This window comes from Aptenodytes forsteri, unplaced genomic scaffold (assembly GCF_000699145.1).
Source record: "Aptenodytes forsteri isolate BGI_AS27 unplaced genomic scaffold, ASM69914v1 Scaffold158, whole genome shotgun sequence".
NCBI lineage: Eukaryota > Metazoa > Chordata > Aves > Sphenisciformes > Spheniscidae > Aptenodytes > Aptenodytes forsteri.
The window spans coordinates 1,735,693-1,759,022 of NW_008794601.1; the positions used below are offsets into that span (position 1 = coordinate 1,735,693).

General features: G+C 40.1%; 1 protein-coding gene across 1 annotated transcript in view; it reads right to left on the reverse strand.

Annotated features, from left to right (window-relative positions):
* DOCK5 (dedicator of cytokinesis 5) overlaps positions 1 to 20,964 on the reverse strand; it is a 64,272-nt gene extending 43,308 nt beyond the window's left edge. Inside the window, exons 1-15 of the mRNA XM_019470396.1 lie at positions 20,884 to 20,964; positions 14,386 to 14,426; positions 13,314 to 13,369; positions 12,331 to 12,427; positions 8,168 to 8,316; positions 7,190 to 7,325; positions 6,888 to 7,045; positions 6,100 to 6,181; positions 5,092 to 5,221; positions 4,293 to 4,365; positions 2,579 to 2,721; positions 1,811 to 1,936; positions 1,156 to 1,280; positions 680 to 778; positions 456 to 528 (exon numbers count right to left, since the gene is read on the reverse strand). Coding sequence (XP_019325941.1) covers positions 456 to 528; positions 680 to 778; positions 1,156 to 1,280; positions 1,811 to 1,936; positions 2,579 to 2,721; positions 4,293 to 4,365; positions 5,092 to 5,221; positions 6,100 to 6,181; positions 6,888 to 7,045; positions 7,190 to 7,325; positions 8,168 to 8,316; positions 12,331 to 12,427; positions 13,314 to 13,369; positions 14,386 to 14,426; positions 20,884 to 20,893 — 1,498 coding nt within the window. The 5' untranslated portion in view covers positions 20,894 to 20,964. The remainder of the gene's footprint in view (positions 1 to 455; positions 529 to 679; positions 779 to 1,155; positions 1,281 to 1,810; positions 1,937 to 2,578; positions 2,722 to 4,292; positions 4,366 to 5,091; positions 5,222 to 6,099; positions 6,182 to 6,887; positions 7,046 to 7,189; positions 7,326 to 8,167; positions 8,317 to 12,330; positions 12,428 to 13,313; positions 13,370 to 14,385; positions 14,427 to 20,883) is intronic.
* Between the last annotated feature and the right edge of the window lie 2,366 nt (positions 20,965 to 23,330).

Here is a 23,330-nt window from a genome sequence, read left to right on the forward strand (position 1 = left end):
ATTAGAACAGGCTGCCCAGGGAAGTGGTGGAGTCACCATCCCTGGAGGTATTTAAAAGACACACAGATGTGGTGCTTAGGGACGTGGTTTAGTGGTGGACTTGGCAGGGCTACGTTAACGGTTGGACTTGATCTTCAAGGTCTTTTCCAACCTAAATGATTCTATGGTAAAAACAATACCATACTCTGAGAAGCTAAAGCATCAATAAGCATCGACAATTGTCTTTCAAGGGGGTTAACATGTTGCTCCCTATCTAATTTCAGTTTTAGAACAAAACCAGCATCAAACCTTTTTTAAGGCTGTAAAAAATTTGAATTATTTTTCTTTGCTTGCAAGAAAATCCACAACACTGGAAGTAGAAATACAAACACTACACCTTTGGTGGATACTCAGAAAATCTCAATGAGAGTAGGAGGAGTACAGTACTCCTGCAGATCTTCTTTTCTGATACTTACATTCCTGTGATGACCGATGACGGAAAGTGAATCTTAAATGGCAACGGCTGACTTCTTCTATTGCAATGGACACCTGCACATGATAATACAATGAAAAATGCAGCACCAGCATTCTCTATCTCCAGTCAATTTACAGGACATTCTGTTACTTATGCACCTACTGATTTTAAATTAGCTCCTTTTCCTACACAAAGGAAGCAAGACTGTGAAGTACACACTCTTACCTTTACAGTTTCATACCAGCAAGGTTGCTTGACTTGATAATAAACAACAGACTTATATTCGGAGACACCTTCATAACCAGCACCAGGATGGATAGCTTTCTTTGGACAAAAAGACAAGGGAGGAAGGAAAAGGGAAAGGTAAGGTCTAGAATGAAAGCAAAAAGTATCTAAGGGTCAGAAATTTTCAAAGCATATAACTATCAGTTACTCAAAGTCTATGCTTCACAGTCAAGGGCACTCAATGTGTGTCACCTCTTTGAAAGTTTTACAGAATCTTTAAAGGTTTGCTCACATCTCTTATTAATGTAAAAAAAAAAAATCAGTGAGTATTCAAATTTGGTCACTGAGCTCACCTATAATACCTCTTGTTCATCATCACACAGTTCTTGCATACAGTTGATAAATAAGATCCTACGGACCAGAGCTATCATCTAGCAAACACACAGCCTTGTGACCTCCTGCAAAGGCCATCATACCTCTTGGAGATTTCCATCTTCATCATGTACAGACATGGTGACTTCTACATTCTTGGGAGTCTTCTTCTTCCCTTTGTCAAACTCGCCTTGTATCAGCGTGACATAGATATCATTTCGAACATCACCTAAAATTCATAGCGCTTAATGAGTTGTTTTTTTCATACAGAGAATTGTACAGGTTAGCACTTAACATCCTTGGGTATCCCATTATCCTTTTCTTCTTCTTAGCCTTTACTGATACCACCTAATTAATGACACCCAACATCACACCATTTCATCTTCATCTCAAATTATGCAAAAATCTTTAAAAATGTATACTTCTCCTTTTTTTAAACCTCTAATGCAATGAGCTCTATAGGGCTAAATCCACTTCGAATGGATTAAATACAGCAGGGTCAAACCTACACGCAACAAAAATGTCTCTGACTATACAGAAATTTTCTTCCAAAAAGTACACACACTATCATTTTTCAATATAAAAAAGGAAACTTACATTTTCACTTCTTTGACAAAAAATAAAAGATTGGCTGGACATTTCAAGAAAAATGAAAACATATTTTCAGATGGCTTTAAAATAAATCTGTTCATAGCAGAAATTCTAGAATTTCATCTGGCTCTTTCACTCCATGGAAGTGTGGAGGCATATAGGACCTACCAGGAAGGATTATCTCAGGGAATCCCATTTTGCGAGCCACAGCAGTGGATCTGTCTATGAGGTGGGAAAAATCCTTTTGAACCTGCACTAGATCACCAGGAAGCAGTTTCAGGGAGACCCAAAGACCTGAGAAAAGAAAGGTAACACTTGTTTATGGGAAAAAAGTACAAAAACATGAAATTTAAGCCTATGCTTAACAGAAAACTGTTTCTTCATGTGATATCCATGCAACAATGCCTTAAATATCTCAAGCTGGTTCTCAGTTGGCCCAGTTCTCTGCCTCCCTAACACTGAATAAGACCTTACTGGGCAAGCAGATTCTCTGAAGTAAAATACAAACTTTCTGAGATGAATCCGCTAGTGTATTTGAGTAAAGGCCAGACACACAAGCAAGAGCAGAATCCTGAATAATGCAGTTTAAACCCAAAGCAATTTAGAATATGCCATCAGCCATGTTCACTTAAAAATATTTTATGTCCATATAAACAGGTTTATCTTAAAAATATTACATTAACAGCAAATAAGTCCTCAGCTAGAGAAGTTCTTTTCACGCAAGTAAGAACAGCTCCTGTTTTCATCTGTTTTTTGGCTCCCAATGTGCTGGGATGACAGCCATTACAAAGACCATATGTTTGGCTCAGGGAAGGTAGCAAACTCCAGTAAGCCTTCATCTCTGGACTTTCACAAGCCGTTTATTTTACTTTGTAAGCAAGGGGAACCCTTCCCCACACCAGGTTTTTACATTAGCTTCTCGCCTGACTGCTGTACCTTGCCCTTTATGATTCACTTCCTTTGCAGCGATGACTTTGTTGAAGACAGAAGTGAGGGGCTCATTTTCTCCGATCACATGGGAAGTTATCAGTGGGGACATGATTAGCTGTCTCTGTCTGATGTACGTTTCCATGGCAATCCTGAGAAGAACAACAATAGAGACCGGGAAGCAGACAGACTAACATCAAACATGTGCTCTGCAAGAAGAGGGCTGGCCAACAGCTGACTGTTTTCCAAATAATTTTTTTTTTTTTTTTTTAAAAGGATTCCATGGGAATTTTTTTTTCTTCTTCACCTGCACAAACCCAATGGAAACACATTTAAACTCTCAAACTAGGAAATACAGCACAGCGCTAGCTCAGGCTTAGGAGAAGTTACACTGACCTAAAGACTCCATGACTACATTTCTATCATACTGAAATAGCAGCCTCCAGGACAACCATAAACATAGCCAGATCTACTTTGTTCTTGTTTTCCATCCACAGATTGACTGCCTTGCAAACCTGTGAGAACAAGTCCAGCTATGGGCTACCACGCAGGAGCAGCTCAGCACATAGAGCCTTGCGCTCCCATCAGATGAGCTGAGCCCTGCCTGCAGGTGTGCCTCAGAGCTGTTCCTAAGAGACTATGTAGATTAACTAGTGATAAGTTAACATAACTAATGACTGCTCTGAGATGACACAAGTGATGAACATGTCCCTAGTCACAAACACATCTATTGAGCTTTGGATCTTGAACCCAACTTCACTCCTGTACCCACACCATCAACAATGAACCAAAGCACATACAAAACGATGTCTCCACAGGCTCCCTATCCTTGTAGAGGTGTCCAGCTTTGGATCTAAACTCAGCCTCATTAGAACAGAAGAAAAATGGAAGGAAGAAGAAAAAAGGTAGCAGACTAGCATTATTCTGCAAAGGAAAAGACATCCTTCTTTCCAGTCTTTCAGGCCTTGAAAGGGTAGGGGGAAAAAAAAACCCAAACCCCACATAATCTCCCCTGAAAATACCTTGTAATAACATATGGCTACACCAAATGGATTGCTATATTTAGGACTGTAACAACATGGCTGAGTCTACCCAAACAAGCTTCATTTTAGTTACTGTAATGTGCCAAAAAAGTGAGCAATCAGAGAGCAGGCAGAACACACAAGTCTAACCAGCAATACAGAAATGCAAAACACATTGGGGCTTAAATTCCTTCTCCAGAAGGAGGGAGAAATCCCTTTCCTATTGTCCTCTGACTCACCCTTACAAGGTAATCTGGAAAGTTAAGAGTCTGACAATACACAGGGTACCGCACAATAGTGACAAGGAGGAGTTGTGTTCTCTATGCTCAGGTGTTTCTGAAAAATCTTGCCTCTCAACCCCCTAATAGTTTTGAAGGTCACATCCCCCAGACCCCACAACATTATTTTGCACTGTGCTCTTCTTTCTTACCTCAGATGATATGGGTACCTAGCAGTTTCAGCTGCATTGCCAAAACTCCCTAAGCAATTTAGCCTATCATACAGACATGTAAATCAAGGGGAACAAAGGCTTCAGAGGACTGACAAAGATCTTTTCCTTCAAAGAGCTGACTACTGCCATAAGCTAATCTATTTGTAGAGACCTTGGTACGCTGCCAGGCTCCCATACAAATTTGTCCTTCTCCAAAGGACAACTGCTTTAAATAAGCCAGATGTGATGAACTCTGAAGTCCAGTACTTACTGCTGAAATGGAATAAAATGTTGCTTTTCCTCATCGTCCACCTTTCCATGTATGATATCAGTTATGTCCATCACTGCAACGACACAAGTTCATCACATAGTTTTGCCAAGTTGCTAAAGAATACGGAGAGCGCTTTCCCCTATCAGAATGGAAACAACAGTTGCTTATTTTGGGCCAGTGCCACTCACGACAGCAATAGAGAGCACCACTCTCATCTTAACTTTTTAAAAAGCACCTTTTCATTGATGCGTAAGTCAGCCTATGGTAGCGAATGTGAATATACTCTCTGATAAAAAACAGGTGGAACTCAGGCATTTCAAGGCAAAGAAATTACACTTAGATTTCAAATGCCGATTATTTTGCGATTGTTTTCCACCACAAATTTCAAGCAAGTCTCTTCACAAGAGCTCACAGGACTTGCACAGGAATTGGATGTCTCATTCACTGAGGTTCCTTTAAAAACTCCAGCTTTCTCCCATCAGTCATGAGTAGCAAATCCCTCTTTGATAAAGATCTGAAAAGTCTACCGCACTGGTGGCAGTGTGTTATCTTTTTAGGGGGTGACAAAACAAAAAGTGAACAGCAACAGTATTTCATCTTCATATACAACTTTTATTAAAAGGTCTCAAAGGCATACTACAGGCAGCTCAGTATCAGCATCTCCATTTTGAAGTCAGAGATGCTGACACTAAGAGGTTAGTAAGCTTTGCTGACATGCAGCACATATTTCCCAATTCCTAGTCCACTGTCACAGTCACTGGGACGTGTTATTTTTCTCCATTAATTGAATTTGTCATACCTGCCACACCGAAGGGCCTCCGGAGTCCACAGGTATGTTTCTTCCCATCTTTCAGCTCCATATGCCCCACCCTCACAATCTGACACACCAAGCTGATTTTCGGTCTGATCAAGTCAGAACTGCTTAAATCCTAGAAATTATTTAAAATAAAGTTTTATCAATCTGCTTTATGAATGGAAGAGAAGAAGACAGAGAGAGTAAGACTTTTTTGTTAGCTTGTACACACATATAAAAGGAAATCTATTATTTTTTAAGAAGTAAAACCTGCTCCCTTTGAGCCCTAGAGGGGAAAAAAAACACAACCCAAAACTACAAAAACACTAACAATTTCCACACAGCAATTTCTAAACATCCCATTACTCTTTGATAACACACCCCAGCAACAGTACCGGAAGGAGAGTAAATGATGTTAATTGCCAAAGTACTAAATCCTGATGACCAGGCAGTTAGTTCGTGCCACCTTTGCTACTTGCCAGAAGTTATTCCATTCATGTGCAATTATTCCATTAACATCTTGTTGCAAATAACAAACTCCAACACAGAAAAGGATCAGCAAAGCAGTGAACTGAAAAACAAACAACTATGATCTCAAGCCTAGATTTTCAGTACAGTTAGGCTCCAACAGAGAAGTGCTTAATAGGATTTTCAGAAATGCATGGATGAGCAACACCCACTGACAGTACTATTGCAAAATAATACACCTTTACTGCTGCTTTGGACTGACATACCAAAAAAACAAAAAAAACCAAAAACAACTTTTCAGCAGCATTCCTCTGAGGCTGCCTATAACATTTTGGGTATCCATGACCAAAAAAAACCAAAACCAACTTTTCAGCAGCATTCCTCTGAGGCCGCCTATAATATTTTGGGTATCCATGAAGACACCCCAAAATGCCACGTGACCCCTCCCTGCTGCATGGGGAGAGGGGAGGGGAGAGGGAAAGAATCCAAAACTCAGATGTCTGCAGCATGGGGAAGAATTTCCAGGATGTAAATACAATAACTTACCGTAAAGACTGCTTGAAGGTTATTTAGTTTCTCAATTTCTTTAGGCATCCCATTACTGCCCCAACGAACCAGGTAATTTTCACTGCAAATAAAGGAAGAGAAAAAAACTTAAATAAATCAACACCTGACATTCCCATTGCCTGGCAAAAGCTCAAAAGCATTTTAATCTTTTAGGAATATCTGAAAAATTCTGTTAAAATCTTCTATCCCAAAGTGATTCTGAAGTGACTCATTTCAGTGAAGGCAGGAGGCCAGCACGATGTGAATGGGTACTCTTAGTTACTTCCCTATATTACGCTGACTGCATGTCCACACCTGATAAACTTCAATGATGGAGACAGGGGGTGCCTGACACATACATGCTTCCTTAATAAAGTTCTTCATATCTTCTCCTACCAGTACAAGATGCCCAACTCTTAGGCATGAACTTGCACTGACTTGACAGCAAACATCATGCATATACATGATTTAACGGGAAGCAATTAATCAAATGCATCAAATCTAGTGACAACAGTAGGGAAATTTAGAGAACATAAAGAGACAATCTGGGATTTTGACTAATGTATCACAGAAATGCCCAGCTTTAAGAAGGGGAGTGCATGGGCTCAGAACCTTGACTTCCTATCTCATCTGAAATTAAATAACCCCCTTCCAAATCACCACTGGGGCAGCAACCAACAGAACTGAAAAAACTTATCTGCTGGATTGTCCTTTCTAACCTCTATTGGCTTCTTTAGAATGACCACCGTGATGACTAAATGGCTTATGCACCTACAAAAAAACGCTACCTGATGAATTTGGAGAGATCAGGATCATAGAGGCTCATTAACAGCTCTGCATCTTCTCCAATATTGCAAACAAAATTCTTGAAGTTTACATACAGGCTATATGTATGCGTTGTGTTGAATATTGGCTGCCCTCGGAGGTCCAAATTCTGTTGCAGGGACTGCAAAGAAGGAGAGTGCTCCCATTAAAAACAAACACAGCAGAATTTAGTTCTGCTGCCAAAGTAGCAATACTTAAGAGGAACGTACAAATACAGTGGGTACTAGTTACTTGAAGAGGACAAAGCCAGTGACAAGAGATGTACCTTCTCTTCCTGGATTCTTTCATCAATCCTTTTGGATGCAGTTTCATGGGACTTGAAGAGAGAGATTGTGCTAGTTTCATCCGGGTCCAAGATGTTCCCATTATCATCTCGTACAACCAGGTCCAAACCTAGGATCCTGAGTAGCATGCAAGTCATGAGGACAAAAGAAGCAACACAGTATTTAAGAAGCAAAGGTGACTGAAGGAGCACAAACCACAGATCACACTGTGGACTGCACTAGGCAGCCAATGCACACCAACTCCCTTCCTTGTAATAATCACATTGCTGGTTTTCCTGTCCCAAAATACTTATCCCTCACCCCCCATTTTCCCATTAAAGGGAATAATAATTAGTCAGGTAACTTAATTCTAAGATGACATCTTCTTTGTTCTCTCTTGTTTAAAAAAAAAAAAAAGATATGTATATCTGTCAAGCTTATGGATTATGGATAATTATTATTCTTTGCCATAAGCTTTCTTCTTAATTGACTTATTTGACCTGAATCAACTCTGACAGGCAGATAAATGAGTTCTGGAGACAATCCCTGTTCTGTATAAACCAATGAAAGGTGGAGTTTTGGTGAGCTATAGAACTGTATTACTCAGTTGTTGATAAAGCAGTTTAGTTCATAACCAGCATCCAAATCTTGGCTACAGCTAGCCAGGCACAAATTGTGCTCCATGGGAAATACCATCATGTGCCAGTATTTCTGCAGAATTAAGACAGGTAAGGTTTCCTGCCAAGTCGAAGAGATTGCTGGCATATGAAGAACCAACTGCTACATGCCCACCTGCCAGGCTAGTCGCATTCTGATGGGGACTGAAAGCTCTAATTATCCCCTTTCCAAGGCAAAACGTAAAGCCTAATTCAGTGTTCCCCTTGCGTGCTCATTTACACCATTTTGTATTAACAGCCATCTAGAGCCTTTACTGAGATTTGGGATTCTCCCCTGCCCTCAAGACATAGTTTGGCGTTTACCTGTTGCCGTAGTCAATCTTAGCAGTGACTTTCTTCTTGAGCTCAGCTAGCTCATCTTTGGGAAGGGTCCCAGACAGTATCTGTGACCGCCATTCTATCAGGCTGTAAGTCATTTGTTGGACATGCCGAAACTGTGTTGTCTTGTTATCCTACAGAAAAAAAGGGACAATTTTAAGCTAGTGATAGCCTGAAAACGATGAGCTCAATAAGCTTTCTGAAATGTACTCAATTAAATCTACCATACAAGTTGTATTTAACTAAAAATATCTGAGAAACTGGCACCATATAACACTACAAGATTAGACCCATGGAACAAAATCTCCACTACTTTGCACTGCCAAGGTTTAAGTGTCTCAAGATTCGGGGTCTTCACCATTTCCTCAGGACATTATTTCAGGAAAACCTCACAGACAAAAAATAGACTTCTGGTGCTTTCCAGCACTTAAACTACTATGATGGGTGCTTTTTATATACAGGACAGAGGGATGATGTTAAATGATCGCAATTGTGTTCCAGCAGATTGAGACAGGAATGCCAACTTAATATACAAAGGCTCTTTCTCCTTACCTCTGCCACTCTCAGAATGCGTGACACTGGGCAAGTCATTTTTAATCCATGTTTCACATTTGTTTTGCCTATTTAGATTGTAAGACTCTGAGGCAAACACTTTATTTGCGTTTAAAAGTCTAAAGTTGATACCAAAACATAAATAACAATGACAGATGACCAACACTCAAGCCCACATAAGCTTTTTCTCACATCTGTTCCTCCTATAGCTTTCACCAGCCTAAAGAACTCTTCAGCCTCTTTGTTACGTATAAGGAAGGCCTCTTGTCACCAGAATACAACACTAACAACACGAACAATGTGGTTAATTGCAATCTCTGCCCTCACCACTGTTTACAGTGTTAGCAACTATGTTTTGAAGCCAGAACACTAAGCAAATTGAATCCAGGGACTCATTTTCATGGCTGCCTGCTCTCTTATCCCTGTCCCATCATACACTCAAAATCCATTACATTAAAAAAAGGAATAGCAACAAAACACAGCGATATCTGGGAAACGCTGCTTCCCTGCCAGTATGCATATTATATTTCAAGGTTCGTATTCTACCCACTGATAATTCACGCATGGATTGTCATGTCCATGTCTGACCTCCAGACAAGAGTTTAATGGAAATCAGAGTAGCTCTGTGGAAACACATCTCTGGCTGGTGTCTATCAGGAAATAAGACTGAAGATTATCTGCTCTTCAGAGCGCTCATTTTTGTTTACATTTGTACAGAACTTAATGCAACACAGTCTTGACTCATCCCATGCTTTTAGGCAGTAGTTGCTCAGAACCTACCATGCCAGAAGTTGTCCAAAAATGCAATAAAAATATCATGTCTGGATTCCCAGACACCACCTCCCCAGTCTACCCAGGTACTCGCTCATGTTTGCTGCAGTCATTGCATCTTCAATTAATGAAAATACTTCTCATGGTATTTACTAGTTCCACCCTAATAAAATTAGTCACACACCTATACACCTCTTTCCTATCGTTTCAGACTCCAAGGCTGACTCTGTAATTAAAAAATAGATAGCTATGTAGTAACCTACTCTATTTGCAGCAATATGCGCTTAGATAAGTAATTAAGCCTTTAGAAGTGTCAGCTATACCATTTATACCATTCAAAAGGGAACCCAGGCCTCATCCTCTCTTTACCACCACATAGTGAGCCAGTTACTAGGATGACTCTGACTTGCACCGAGTCTCAAGTGCAGCTCATTTTCAGAGTGGAGTGCCACAAATCAAAGGACATTAAACTTTCATCTACTGGGACATGTTTATGGATATGCAGCTCCAAAATGACTGTCAAGAGGTTTTTGACTACATCTCACCCAACAGCTAGTGGCAATTGGCCAATGGTATATTGCTGGTACATTCAGGCAGCAGCTGACCAGCGTCAGTTCTGTGTATCAAAGCTGTTAATGTTTAACTGTGAACCCCAACTGCTCCCACACAGCAGAAAGAGAGACTTGTTCAAATTATTTCCCCATTCTGGTCTCTGCAAAGAACATGAATGATACAAACTACGCATAATTTGCCCCCTGAGAACACAAATCTAAAGGGAGTTATAAATAGCCATCTTCCCTTTGATTTGGGCAAATGCGAAGGGGCTAATGGAGGCTAGATGAGAATTTTGGTTCCTATAGGGAAGATATTAGATACGTATTTAGTAAACAAAGGAAAAAAGCGTGTTCTTAACTTGCGTAAAAATAATTGCAAAGAGAAGGCAACTTGTGTTAGCCTTCAGGGAAATATAGAGCAGATCTCAATTTGACAGTCAGCTAAAGCTGAGTTCTCTCTACAGCTGTTTACACTAGCTAACTCCTATTAACTAAACGAAGTTAAAAACTCTCACCCATTTTTATATTTGTTTTGCAGTGGAGATATACCCACTGGTGCAATTCATGCTGAAAAACACAAAAATTAAAGAACTGAAATGAAATGCTGCCAAAGAAAAAAATCCCCTGTATTTCCCTTTTCTCCTCAAATACCTCCTTCCTCCTTTAGCTTTTTTTTTTTTCCTTTTTATACATACTGCAGGGAAAAATAAAATAAACTCAAATCCATTTCAAACCACAACATTTTCCAAGACTATTATAAGACTTAATGTTGGTCAAGCACAGGCACATGAAAGATTTCTGCTCTTAGGAAAAATAGATTCCGAGGCTAGGATCCTAAAGTTATTCAGAAAAAAAAAGCCAGGAACAAAACTCTCTTTTCACACAGTAATAACGTCACATACGGCTTCTCATTAAATTAAGAGGGTGGAACAAATTCTTGTGGTTTTGTGGCGCACAAACGAAATGTATTTGTGGCCTGGTGAAATTTTCAATAGGAGAGGTTGCTCTGGGTAAACTGAATGGCTAGAGCTAATTTAAAACCATTCTCTCATCTTGATTAAAGTCTCAGAGCACACACTATGCAGGCCATAACTCCGAACGTCCCCCCCTTCCTTCTTCTTCCCCCAGTTTTATTGCTGAGCATGACATCATATGGTGTGGGATATCCCTTTGGTCAGTTGGGGTCAGCTGTCCCAGCTGTGTCCCCTCCCAGCTTCTTGTGCCCCCCCAGCCTGCTCGCTGGTGGGGTGGGGTGAGAGGCAGAAAAGGCCTTGACTGTGTGTCAGCACTGCTCAGCAGTAACGAAAACATCCCTGCGTTATCAACACTGTTTCCAGCACAAATCCAGCACACAGCCCCATACCAGCTACTGGGAAGAAAATTAACTCTACCCCGGCCAAAACCAGCACACTCTGGAGGCTGAACTCACTACTAACCAAAGAAAAATAAGTTTGACACTCTTTAATGCGCCTTAATAATCACCTTCGAAAGAAGGCAATTAATTGTGAACTCCAGTTGTGTTTCTTTGAGCAAGAATGCACCTACCTCAGCAAAACTACCAAATCCATGCATTACCTTGGCTTCTGACTTTTCTGAGATGGCTATCATATGGCCAGGCCACTAAACAGAGTTAGTAGATGAGAGGTCTCTCCCCAGCCCTACTGAGAACCAAATATATTATGTGACTTCGGACAAGTCAAATCTTCCCCCACCACACATGGCCCTAACTCTCTTCCCATCCTTTGTCTATCTTGCCTATTTGAGCTGTAGGCACTCTGGGGTGAGGATCAACCATTCTATTAAGTACCTACAATACTTCTAGAAAAACAGACTTCACACTTGTTAAAGGTTCTGTTAAAACAACATCATAGTTTCTCACACAACTGAGATACCTTGCCCTCTTACAGAGGCACGACAAGCAAAGCAGGAACCCTTATTTTACCAGCAACTCACACACACAGCCCCAGCCAGCTGACATGATGCTGAAGGTGACTTGTGCCAGTCAATGCTTCATCAGTGCTGTGTCACCAACACAGTTATTCAAGCACAGCGAACACTGTAGCGTGGACTAAACCGCAGTTCTGTCTGTGATCACACATCCCATTCAGTGGGGAGCAGAACATTTTTAGCCTTTTAGACCAATTTTACAATAATGATAGTTTTATAATTCTGCTTAACTTCTATTTAAAGTCTTAAAGGGCCCTGCAAAAAGCCCAGTCTCATCTCATCTGAGGTCATTTAATAAAATACCAACCACTGAAGAAAACTTACCACATATAACTTGTGCCAGATAACTGCCCACTCCCTCAGTGTAGAAGTGAGTTCTTGTCCAAGGGGCAATTCACTTGGAATCACTGTTTCATGTTGTCTGGGGGGTGGGGGGGGGGGGGGGGGGGTGGAAGAGAAAATAGAAAAAAGGTGTTGTTACACTCAAGATTAAAACTTAGTAGTAAAACAGAAATTTCAGAGGGCTGGATATTCACACAATTCACTCATGATGCCAAGATTCTTAAATTGTTCAACTGGTTCTCCAACACACACGTGCACATTCATTATCCATTTTTAATGCAAACATGTTTCAAGTTTCTTTCAGTCTTGTTATTTTCAACTGATCTATTCCAGAAATATGCTAAATAGACAGGAATTAAGTTTGGAAGAATCACCACTTGCAGCGGTGACTTGGCCACAGTTATTAAAAAAAACCCAAAACCCCACCAAAAAACCACAAACCGAATCAGAAGGAAAAAAAAAAAAAGTACCTTCTAAAGTCTCCTTTGCAACTGCTATTTTCCTCTCACTATAATGATCACAGAATCAGCTCTAAGAATCAAATGAGGAGTCATTTCCTTAAATGTTTTCCAAGACAGGAAGGAATCCACACTCCTGCTGGCTACTTGGCTGCGAGCAGGAGTGTGTTATGACTTGCAGGAGTCCCCAGAGGAGCTAAATGTAACTTGATTGACCTGCCTCGCTACTAACTTGTCTAGCAGAGCTTTCTCATTTTTGCAAATAGTATTCTCCTGCACCTATGCCTACAATTGTTTTGGTATCTACAATACTCTGAAAAAAAGAAAGTTATGCACCTCCAGAAGCAGGGCGGTATGCCCTGCTGCACACACAGACCAGGAGCATTCATTACAACCACCACTACTTAAGTTTCCTTTTTTCTTTTTTTTCTTTTTCTTTTTTTTTAAATGAAACAGCATTCCGTTGTTCTTGCTACGAAAAGTACATCTCAAGAAGCTCCAACCTACCCCCGGTCCTTCACGATTGCCTCTTTTAAATGGATATATGTTTCTGGGAAAATGCCCTAAAAATAAATACAGAAATAAAATAAATAAATCACACCATAGGCTATGACATGACAAAAATGCATTCAACAGAAAGCAGGGGAAGAGTATGATCAGCAGAAGAGTAACTGTGACTGATGTTTAGTGTTTACCTATAACAGAAATGCGTTAGGCCCACCAGTCAAGGTATCACAGGAAAAAAGACAGTAAGAACCATCAGGTTGCATGCTTGAGCACTGTATTTGATATTAGCACCTCAGAGAAGTTAATTCCTTGTTTCACTGTAATGACACTCATCTTCCTGTATGAAATGTTGTAAACTCTTGCAAACTATCAGTCACACTCATTTGCCCTTGCTACATAATATTCTTGGAGGCATTTGTCAAGTTGCCCTGGACCTGTGGTTCTCTAGAAAAGCTCACAACACATGACAGCATTTGCAGGAATTCACCAGTCCAAAGTTTCCATTATTTAAGAGCAACCTTCTAGGAGTGTTGCAACCCTTTTCTTTTTTCTCTTCATTCCCCTTTACACCTGAAAAATGGAGGCTGTGAAGGATGTTACCACATGAGAGGTGCCAGGATTCCTATGGGAAACCAGATTTCCATGCAGTTTTCAGACTGGTTTCACAAACCTCAAGAAGTTTGGCTGACATCCACGCGTGCATAATTTTTGGAATATTTTTCAAGTCAAATCAAAACTCTAATCTTACCATTACATATAACTAATGCTGGATGTGTACAGGTCCAAGACCATAATAATAAAGCCATAAGCTAGTGTATGCAGATATGCAACAGTCAATTTTGCTAGTTCAAACTACATTACGCATGCTTACAATGGAGGAGTACCCAGGTAATGGTTCTGAAACGTTTAGCTCAAGGGCATTTATTGCTATCACTAAGGAAAAGGACATAGTGATCAGGAGACCTGCACAATATTAAGACAAGAAATACAGCAGAAGCATAGCAGATTACAGCACCGGACGGGGTCTGGCAAGGTGTGAAATAAAAATTAGAACTGAAAAGTGAGGTCATACCTTCTTAGATTTATTTCGGAGTGTGTATCCTCGGTACCAGCCTGTCAAAGGGAAACACAATTTTTTTTTTTTTTCCCCTGTCTACAGCAATTAAATATACATTGTTATTCTCACTACGATTCTACAACATAAATCTATTGATCTTGCTCATTTGAGATCTACTATTGTGAAGACACCTCTGCTCTGTTTGTAGGAGGCTTGGTTCCTAAGAGTAGGGCAGAAGGGTGTCTGTTCCTACCATGAACTGACACTCTCACTTCTACTCTGCGTATCCATTTGGGCTGTACTGATAGGGCTCCATGGAAAAGCAGGCCACTCCGTGTTACGCATTTTGAAAGTGACAATCTTCATTCCATAAAGCTTGCAAGTTAAATACACAGCACAGAACTACTGCTATGATCATCTGACAGATGAGGCAGAGAGACAGACCTGCACGCAGAACTACCAACCCAAGGTCATATAGCATGTATCTGGCAAAGAGAAATATATTCAAGTGTCCCAAGTCTAATTCCACTCTGCCCCTTTAAAATTTTCTTCTCTATGAAGTACATTTTCATCCAAATCATCATACAGAATGTGCTTGAGCTCCACATTGTGTAGGTTCATTATCTTCTTCTGTGACTCAGTCTAAAGCCTTCCTTCAAAGGAAGGCTGAAAGAGAATGTTTTATTAGATAAGGCAAAAAAAACCCCAAACCACTTTCCCTGGTAAAAATATTGTTTCTCAATATTATCTTGACAAGATCTAGTAAAGTATAAGATACAAAGTAACAACCGTGATCCCCAAGACTCAGAAGCATGTGTCCCTTTCAGATGTACGTTTCTTCTCTCTTCAGCACCTAGGGTTTGACCAGTATTTTGATTTCAAGGTCACTGAAATGCAAGTGTATGAAAAAACTGCTGTATTTCTTATGTCCTCAAGCAAGCCTTGCTGAATGAGCAGATAGGAGAGAAGTATAGCTGTGGGCAAGTCACTCCCACTCTTCTTCCACCACCTCCAAACTGTGTGAGACAAAGGGATTTTTTCTCTCCACCCTCACCTTCGTCAGTTGTCTCAGCAAACCTAAGAGCTGTGCATGATCAAGTGCACTCTTTCCACTAGGTGCCTGTTCCCTGCCATAAGCAACAGTTTCCACCACCTTCAGTGCTTCTGAAGTTACTGTACTGGAAATGACAAACTAAACATTTCAGAAGAAGAATCTGCTCCATTTTAAATGCTGATGTGCAGACATAACGTCCCTTGCAATGTTCTGGGATAAGATGCAAACTTGCACTTACTGACTCTTACCTACCAAAAGCACCATTCCAAATGTCAAGACACTCTGCAACCCCAACTCTCAATTAACCATGCTCCTAAAGCACCGTTTTTTGACTCTTCTCCTAAGGTTCAACTTGCATTGAAACTGAAAACACTGACCCTACCTCCTAGCAAACATGAAAGGTATAGATTATGGTCTATAAAACATGAATGATGTTCACAGCTATCACGACAGACAACGTCACTGATCCAAGACTATTATGTTCAGCTGACTAGCAGAGGGAGCAGCACCAAGAAGGCAAAGGGATTTAAGGGAATAATCAGGTAAAGAAGAGGGGAGGAGAGGGTGGTTTGTGGTTTTTTTTTTTTCTTTTTTTTTCTTTTTTTCTTCCCCCCCATATATTTAAATATTTAGCAAAGAAGGTTGCATGAAGAACCATGGAGCTGAGATCCCTCAAGCATAAATTAGAGCTTAGGATGGTTTTTTTGTTTTGTTGGTTTGGGTTTTTTTTGGGGGGGGGGAGGTGCTTGGTTTTTTTGGTTGTTGTTGGGGTTTTTTTAAGCACAGTTTTGGCCCCTTTCTCTAGCAATTAGAAGGTGAATCAGCTTGACCGCATAATCCCCAATATTCCAGTAGTAAGTTAGGAGGAAAGAAGAAATTCCATTCCTTCCACAGGATGAAGATAAGATTATACATTGATCATGGACCAATGGATAAGGTACTGGATTAGGGATGAGAAGATTTAGGTTCTATTTTTATCCAAGTTGTAATTAATTGAATGGTCAAGTACAAGTTATTCAGGGTGTTATACAAAGCTCATGGAATTTAAAAAGAGTATTTTCCCAGTGATTTCAATTCCATTTAACACAGTGTCTCAGCCCTTCTCTACCACAGCTTCCTCATATTTAAAATGGCCTCTTGGCATTAACCGTATTCCTGTAAAATATTTTGCAATCATTGCATAAAAGCATGCTGTATATTATTATGCAAAACTATTTCAGCAAGCATCTCATGCAATTTTTTTCAGAATTCTGCTCCAATTTTCAATCATCTTATTCATCATTTTAAAAGGAACAAAAGCTTTTGGCAGTGGTCAATTGATTACTTGATTTCTTCTTTAAAGAAAAAAAAAAAAATCCGCCTAAAGCTTCAGAGGACTGATAAGACTGATTTAACATTTCTCTTGAGTATTTTCTCCAAGCAGAGATGTGCTAAATGGAGAAAGGCTTTTCAATTGAAGATGACACGGCAAATTTCAGCTACTACAACGCTCTTTCAAACTGCAGTCTGATTAAGAATGCAAGGGTAGCAGACTGAGTCTTGCAAAGAAATGTCATAAAGCGTGGGTTTTGGTTTTTTTGTTGTGTTTTGTTTTTTTTTTTTTAAATGGAACACAGGTCCTCAATCTTACCTTTCATTAAATGGATTTTATGCAGTATGTAAAAGATCAGAAAAATCTAAGAAAAAATATTCAAAATGCAATAGTTTAAATGACTAAAACTTATACACAGTGATGCAATCCCAGGTCACGTGCTTAACCACAGGTCTTTGTTCCTCTTCCGCTGTAGTGTACTGTCTCAGTACCACAACATACACCACTGCACCGTTCTGAAATAAAACAAGGGATTGCTTCATTTACCTACAGTGGTCAGAGGAAAGATAAAAGACTGAAACTAGGAACAAATTCAATGCAAACTTTTTTTCATCAGGAGAAGAAACAGGTCGGAATCACGGTCTGTGGGCACACATTCCTTCTATCCACAATTTAGCTATTTCCCACAGCTTGCATGAAATAATAATATATAGTGCAGATTAGAAAAGATTCCCCTGAACAGAAATGTATCCTCCCAGCTCACTACTCAAGGACAGATTCCCAGAGAGTAAGTAAATCCTGCACTGAAGCAGCTTTCAAAGTATTGGACGCAGCAAGTTTCCTTCTTCTCTTGGATTTTGCAGCATATGCCCAGTCTTGACAGTATTTGGCAAACAACAGGATAAGCACGCACTGCTTATCTTATTATCAAGTGGAAAAAGTAATTTTGTACAAAGACCTCATGCCCTTCTGCAACCAGACAGCCAACCAGAGAAAGGAAGGAAAAAAACCAAACCACCTTGCTTCAATGTTGTGTACTTCGTCCAAGTTGAAGCTACCATTTACAGGGATGATCGCCCTTCGACGAATCCTTGACATAGGCAAGCTGCAGTCCAGCAATATGAACAGACAATCTACCACGTTATCACTTCACTCCCTTATCTTCTTTTGTGCACTCACAATCCAAGCCTAACTGTGTAGTTGTAACTGGGACTTATAAAACATCAGGCAAAGCATCTGTTTAGAGCATGGGAAAAGAAAGCTTTACTAACAAAAGTGCAATGCCAGAGCCTCACCCCAAATTTGGCCAACTTTCCAAGGACTTCCAGCCTTTGCAACAGGCCTCTAACTCCTGATAGCATGTGCTAGCATAAATGAGCAGGGATTTTGCAATTTAAAGGTGCTTTCTCTCGTTGTGAGGCCATTATGCAGTACAACAGCAGCACCTGACTGCACACGCTCCACCTTAAGAGTTTGTGAGACGCTAACTGTCTGTGGCAAAGCCACGTAACATTAGAAGTTTGTGTAGCACAAGGGCCTGCACCAAACTGCATCCATACCTTGTGGCTTGCACTTTAATTCATTTTATTGCTCTTTGCTTCTCACACACCTCCCCCAGTGGCTTAGCTGTATCACTGTTATGTCTCAAAGCTATTCAGCCAGTTGAGTCTCAGATAACATTTATTGTTAACACCAAAACCCAGCGCAAGCTTCAACCTTGTTGCCTCGCTGTCAAGGAACAAACTGTGCACTTCAATTCTTACAGAGTGGAGCCAGCCAAAACCCCAGATGCAGAATACGAAAAGCTTTCAAGTGAAGGCTGTTTGATACACAACTTCAACCAGGAGGAAAAAGGAGGCATGTTCTAGATGACTGACAAGAGTGGGAAGCGAACTGCGGTGCAATGGTCTTGAGAACCTCCTGGTAACTCATAAAAGATGCTCCTGTGCATCCTGAGGTAGGGAACAATAGCAAGGAGCAAGATTTTTGAAGCGGCTATTACCATTACACGAGAGCCTCTGGACAATCCTGAAAAACTCCCCCTTAATTCCCTAAGGAATGCCCTCCTCAGCCAGGAGCTGCAGGGATAACTCACACAGACTAAAAAAAAAAAAAACAAACCAAAAAAACCCCCACACTTCACAAGGCATCTCTGAGCCTTTCTTCTTGCAAAGCCAACGCCCTGGTTAAATGGAACCTTTTTCTAAATTGAGACTTGTGTATCCAGATAAGAATAGCGATTAGTGGAACAAAAAAACCACTTCCATCAGACTGGAGTTGTATTTGTAAGTATACATCATTAGCATGAGAAAAACCAGAAAAGGCTTCTTGTGAGAACACTAATTCTCAAAAACACAGATGTCCGGTAACCAAGCTGAGAGCTGATGTCCCAAAAGAAAGAAAAATAGATACAGTAAGACATGAGAATTTCCTCCCAAGCAGACAGAATATCAGAATTTGGAGTTTTTAAGATGAATTTGTGGGAAATAAGACCAGACCCGCAGCAGAGTTACCCTCTCGGAGACAATCTGCATCTTTTCCGTTAGATTCACAAATGTCTGGCCTGAAGTTTTGGCTGGTCTTTCCAGGAAAAGTATTTAGTTGTACTGAAGTAATTCCTAGGTGCCTCAGTCACAAACTAGGATGCCACACTGATGGCTCAGTGTATGAAAACAATCAAAACACTTTCCCAAACAATTTACAATCAATCCTCTCAGGCTGAAGTTCCAAACTGGGACATTTCAGGTAAAAAAAGGGATGCCATTTGGGTATTCATTTCCTATTCTTGACTGTCTCTCTGTTAAACAGCTGATTACAGACCAAGTAGTAGGATTAAACAATGATGCTGCTTTAAAAAAAAAAAGAGAAAGAAATACCTCAGCATTTGGGGAAGTACAAGATGCATCCTCTTCACGAGGGCAATTTTCATCCCTGACACTCCCTCTTCCTTGTGTCTTTTTGCAAAACCAGTTCATAAGTTAGTACTATTACATACGGATTTTTTTCCCTTTCTCCCTCCTCCCCCCCCCCCCCCGTCAAACACACTCACCACTATCACACACATCAGTGTAAAAACACACATCAGCAACATAATCTGCTTTGACATGTAGGAACTGGCTGGCTGCTTCCAGTGTCAAGGTCAAAGAGAAGTGGAAAAAGAACAACTGGCTAAGAACAAATTGCTAAACAAGCAGCTTGCCATTCCCAGCAGAGATACTGAAGAGTTTTTGCGCGCTGAGTCTTTTTCAAACTGATGCTGCTTGTGAAAATGATTGAATTTATATTTTGGAAAGAGTATTTAAATTTTGGCGAGCCTTCCAAATGAAGTATTGACTAGTACATTCTTTAATTAAATGGCTGTGTTCCATTCCTAATATTGAAATCTTCATTAAACAGCCTAGTTTAGTAAGTAAATATGAAACACACAAGTGTAATTTTCATCTTGTTTAAAATAGGAATTTTGTTTTCCTTTCTGCAAGATGTTTTACATTAAGGTATGTATTATGAAAAACTTCCCAGTAAAGTACTGGGAGAAACAGCCTAAAAAGGGCATGGGAGCTCCATAACTGGAGGCTTTTTAAAACATACAATGCCAGTTCGTGATATTACAGCTTAAACCAACATTACTTTTGAAACAATTAGACCTGCCCTCTCCTTTTCTTTCATCCACTGCCTCCATTGTCTCAGATCAAAGAACTAATTCAGGCTAAAAGGTACTTTTTAAAAAATTATTATTATTATTTTCCAGCTGGATCAGTTCATCACATGACTATACAAGTGCTTGGCCTGGCGCAAGGAGGAGCCAAGGTAAACAGGTGAGGTGTGAAAAAAGGAAGGAACAGCCAGAAGTAAGTGTTTCTTTCTCTTGCAGTGCTGCCTTGAGATGCTAGTGAAATCTTACCTTGACAAACCTCTGCCAGGAACAGCGTAGATATGATTGCCGCTTCTGTATTTTATGTATTTGTAACACCGTTTTAAAAGTCAATTGCATACAGCAAACACTACATTGCAAGCTTTGCGCTTTTGGGCATATCAGAAGTTGAAAATCTAGATCTGAAACTTGTATTATTTAAAAAAAAAAATCTTGATTTGTTATATTTACTTTCAAAAATGATTGCAAAGTACTTGGAAGTGATCTGCAACCTACCTTCATACATCTCCAAAATGTGAACAGTATCACCAACTTGCAAGGAGAGCTCCACATCTTGGACAGCATCATAATTGTATATTGCTAAAAAGGGGAAGAGGAGGGAGAGAGAGATGAAAAACACAATCATGAAAGCTGTGAGGTAATCAGATTTTGAAATCTGGTATCATGGCACCTGTCAAAGGCAGAATATGATTTTTGAAAAAGAACTATAAAGTTACTAAGCTATCCTGTGTATATCATAAACTGGAAAAGTATGTAGCATATCTATTTCCAGATTGTATCGTCAGTTCCTGCAAGGATAAGAAACATTATTCTTAAGAGCCAACAAAGTTTGTCTTTTACATTTAAGAATACAGATCTGTGACACTATATTAAGAAGCTGCATCTTCCCACTTTGCTGACACAACCAGCCCAGCAAAGGTCACTGTTACCCCAGGCAGAGGTTATGGATCAATTAGGTAATTGTCATTTTTTATTAGTGTTTCACAGGACTAACTGCAATGTAGCACTCACAAAACAACATAAATTGGATGTCATAAGAAAAAATGCTGCTGTTCTATATTAAATGCCTCAGACTATTTGCTATTAAAGGCTCTTTCCAGAGAAGAGCCAATCTTAGCACGAAAACTGGAGATTCTCTGCAAATTTAATCCCTACCAAAGACAAAGCTAATCTGAATGCTTATCGGATTTCCAGTGGGAATAGGATTAAGCCCAGAAGCTCACGCTTCTAAACTGCCTTTTCTCTGGAACTTTCTTGAGGTGCACAGTTTCACTGGGCAAAGCAGAAGAGCCCTCCTTAGAGCTGCTGGAAGCTTGTCAAAATGAGAAAGTTTAATTTGAATTTGCTTTCAAACCAATGCAAGTAAAAAGACATAAAGCAGTCAGGAAAATGCTTTCTATGGTTCAATGAATTGATTGGCTAAGTCAAAACAGACCACTCCTCTACCAAAATGAGATTATCTTATTTATTTAAAACACTGTTTTAAGTACAGATCACATCTTAAATGCAGCAATACAATCTTCTCACACACATAAGCATCGTATTTACATATCCAAATCTGTTCCCCAAGCAAATGTATTAGTGAAGTAAGCACAATGTTTGTTTTTAAGAAGGCAAATAAATCATGCGAACATTTTCAGGGGGCTTTGGGAAAATTCTTCAGACTTCAGAGGGTTTGTATTTGAAGAACTCTCTCTGAAAATTAAATAAATAAAAAATTGAGCTCTTATGTCAGGAAATTTGCATCTAATGCCTATCATTTCCATCAAGATGAGGTATATTGCCTCCTGGCAAGGATCCAGCATAAACAAATGACTGTGGCTTACCACACCGGAAATTATCTCACATATACTAGCTTTCTTTAAACTACTGTAACTATAAATAATCCAACAGAAGTAGGCAGGCGATGTGAATTCCCTGCAGTATCTGAAATAGACCCTGATCACAAACAGATACTTATTTTCTTATGCTGCAGGGGCAGTGTTTGTTCACGGTGGCCCTAATTCGTGCCTACCATAACTTCAGTGCCTGCAGAGATACACACAGAGTACGCACTGAATCTATTACATTGTTTTCCAGAGGGTTACAGGAATGTTACTGGACTTTTGCTCCTAAGGCACTAGCTGCTTCGACATCCAGTTTCCTCTCCCTCCCCACAACGGTGTTCTAAGCCAAGATATTAAAAACTGACTGGTGATCTGGATAGTCAGCTTAGACACCTTAAAGGCCCCAGAATAGGCCCAAAAGTAAAAGTCCCATCAAGATTTTTGCAGAAGAATTTGCATAATGTTTATGGCCAAAGACAAACATGAACATACACGGGAGTAGATCAGAGTAATCCATTAAGAACTACCTTGTATTGACAGATGCCAAGATCATAAACTGACGGAAAAAACTGGTTAATATTTTATTTGATTCAGTTAAAAAGAAACTGTTCTGCCAGATATAGAAAATAATTCTGCAAGGTTTTGCAGAGGTCAGCATAAAAGTGCAGCACCTGACCCAAAGGAAAGTAAACTCCCTGCAGCCATGCCTTCTGTTGCAGTAAACCTGCCAAATCACTAATGTTAAGCAGGGATGTTGCAATCCATTACTTGGATGGGACATCTCCAAACCTCCCCAAGGTGCAGCAGGAAGCGGTGTGGATGGATACAACAATCCAGGCTTCCTTTGGAGTCACTGCTGAACTGTTGGCCCATAACGTGCTACGGGGACACTGCACTACACAGGAGGTGTCATTCCTCAGGTGAAGCCCAGGCATCAAGCAGTCTATGGGCATTAATAATCCTATAGCACTGTCAACAGACTTAGAAGATTTAAAGCAGAGCGTCTTAGCCAATTTCTAACTTGGCTGATTACATTCTATCTACTGAAGTTTCCTCCTGTGGTTACAGCTGGACAGCCTTACTTTCTGTCCTAAAATGCTGTTTGGGATTCCTGTT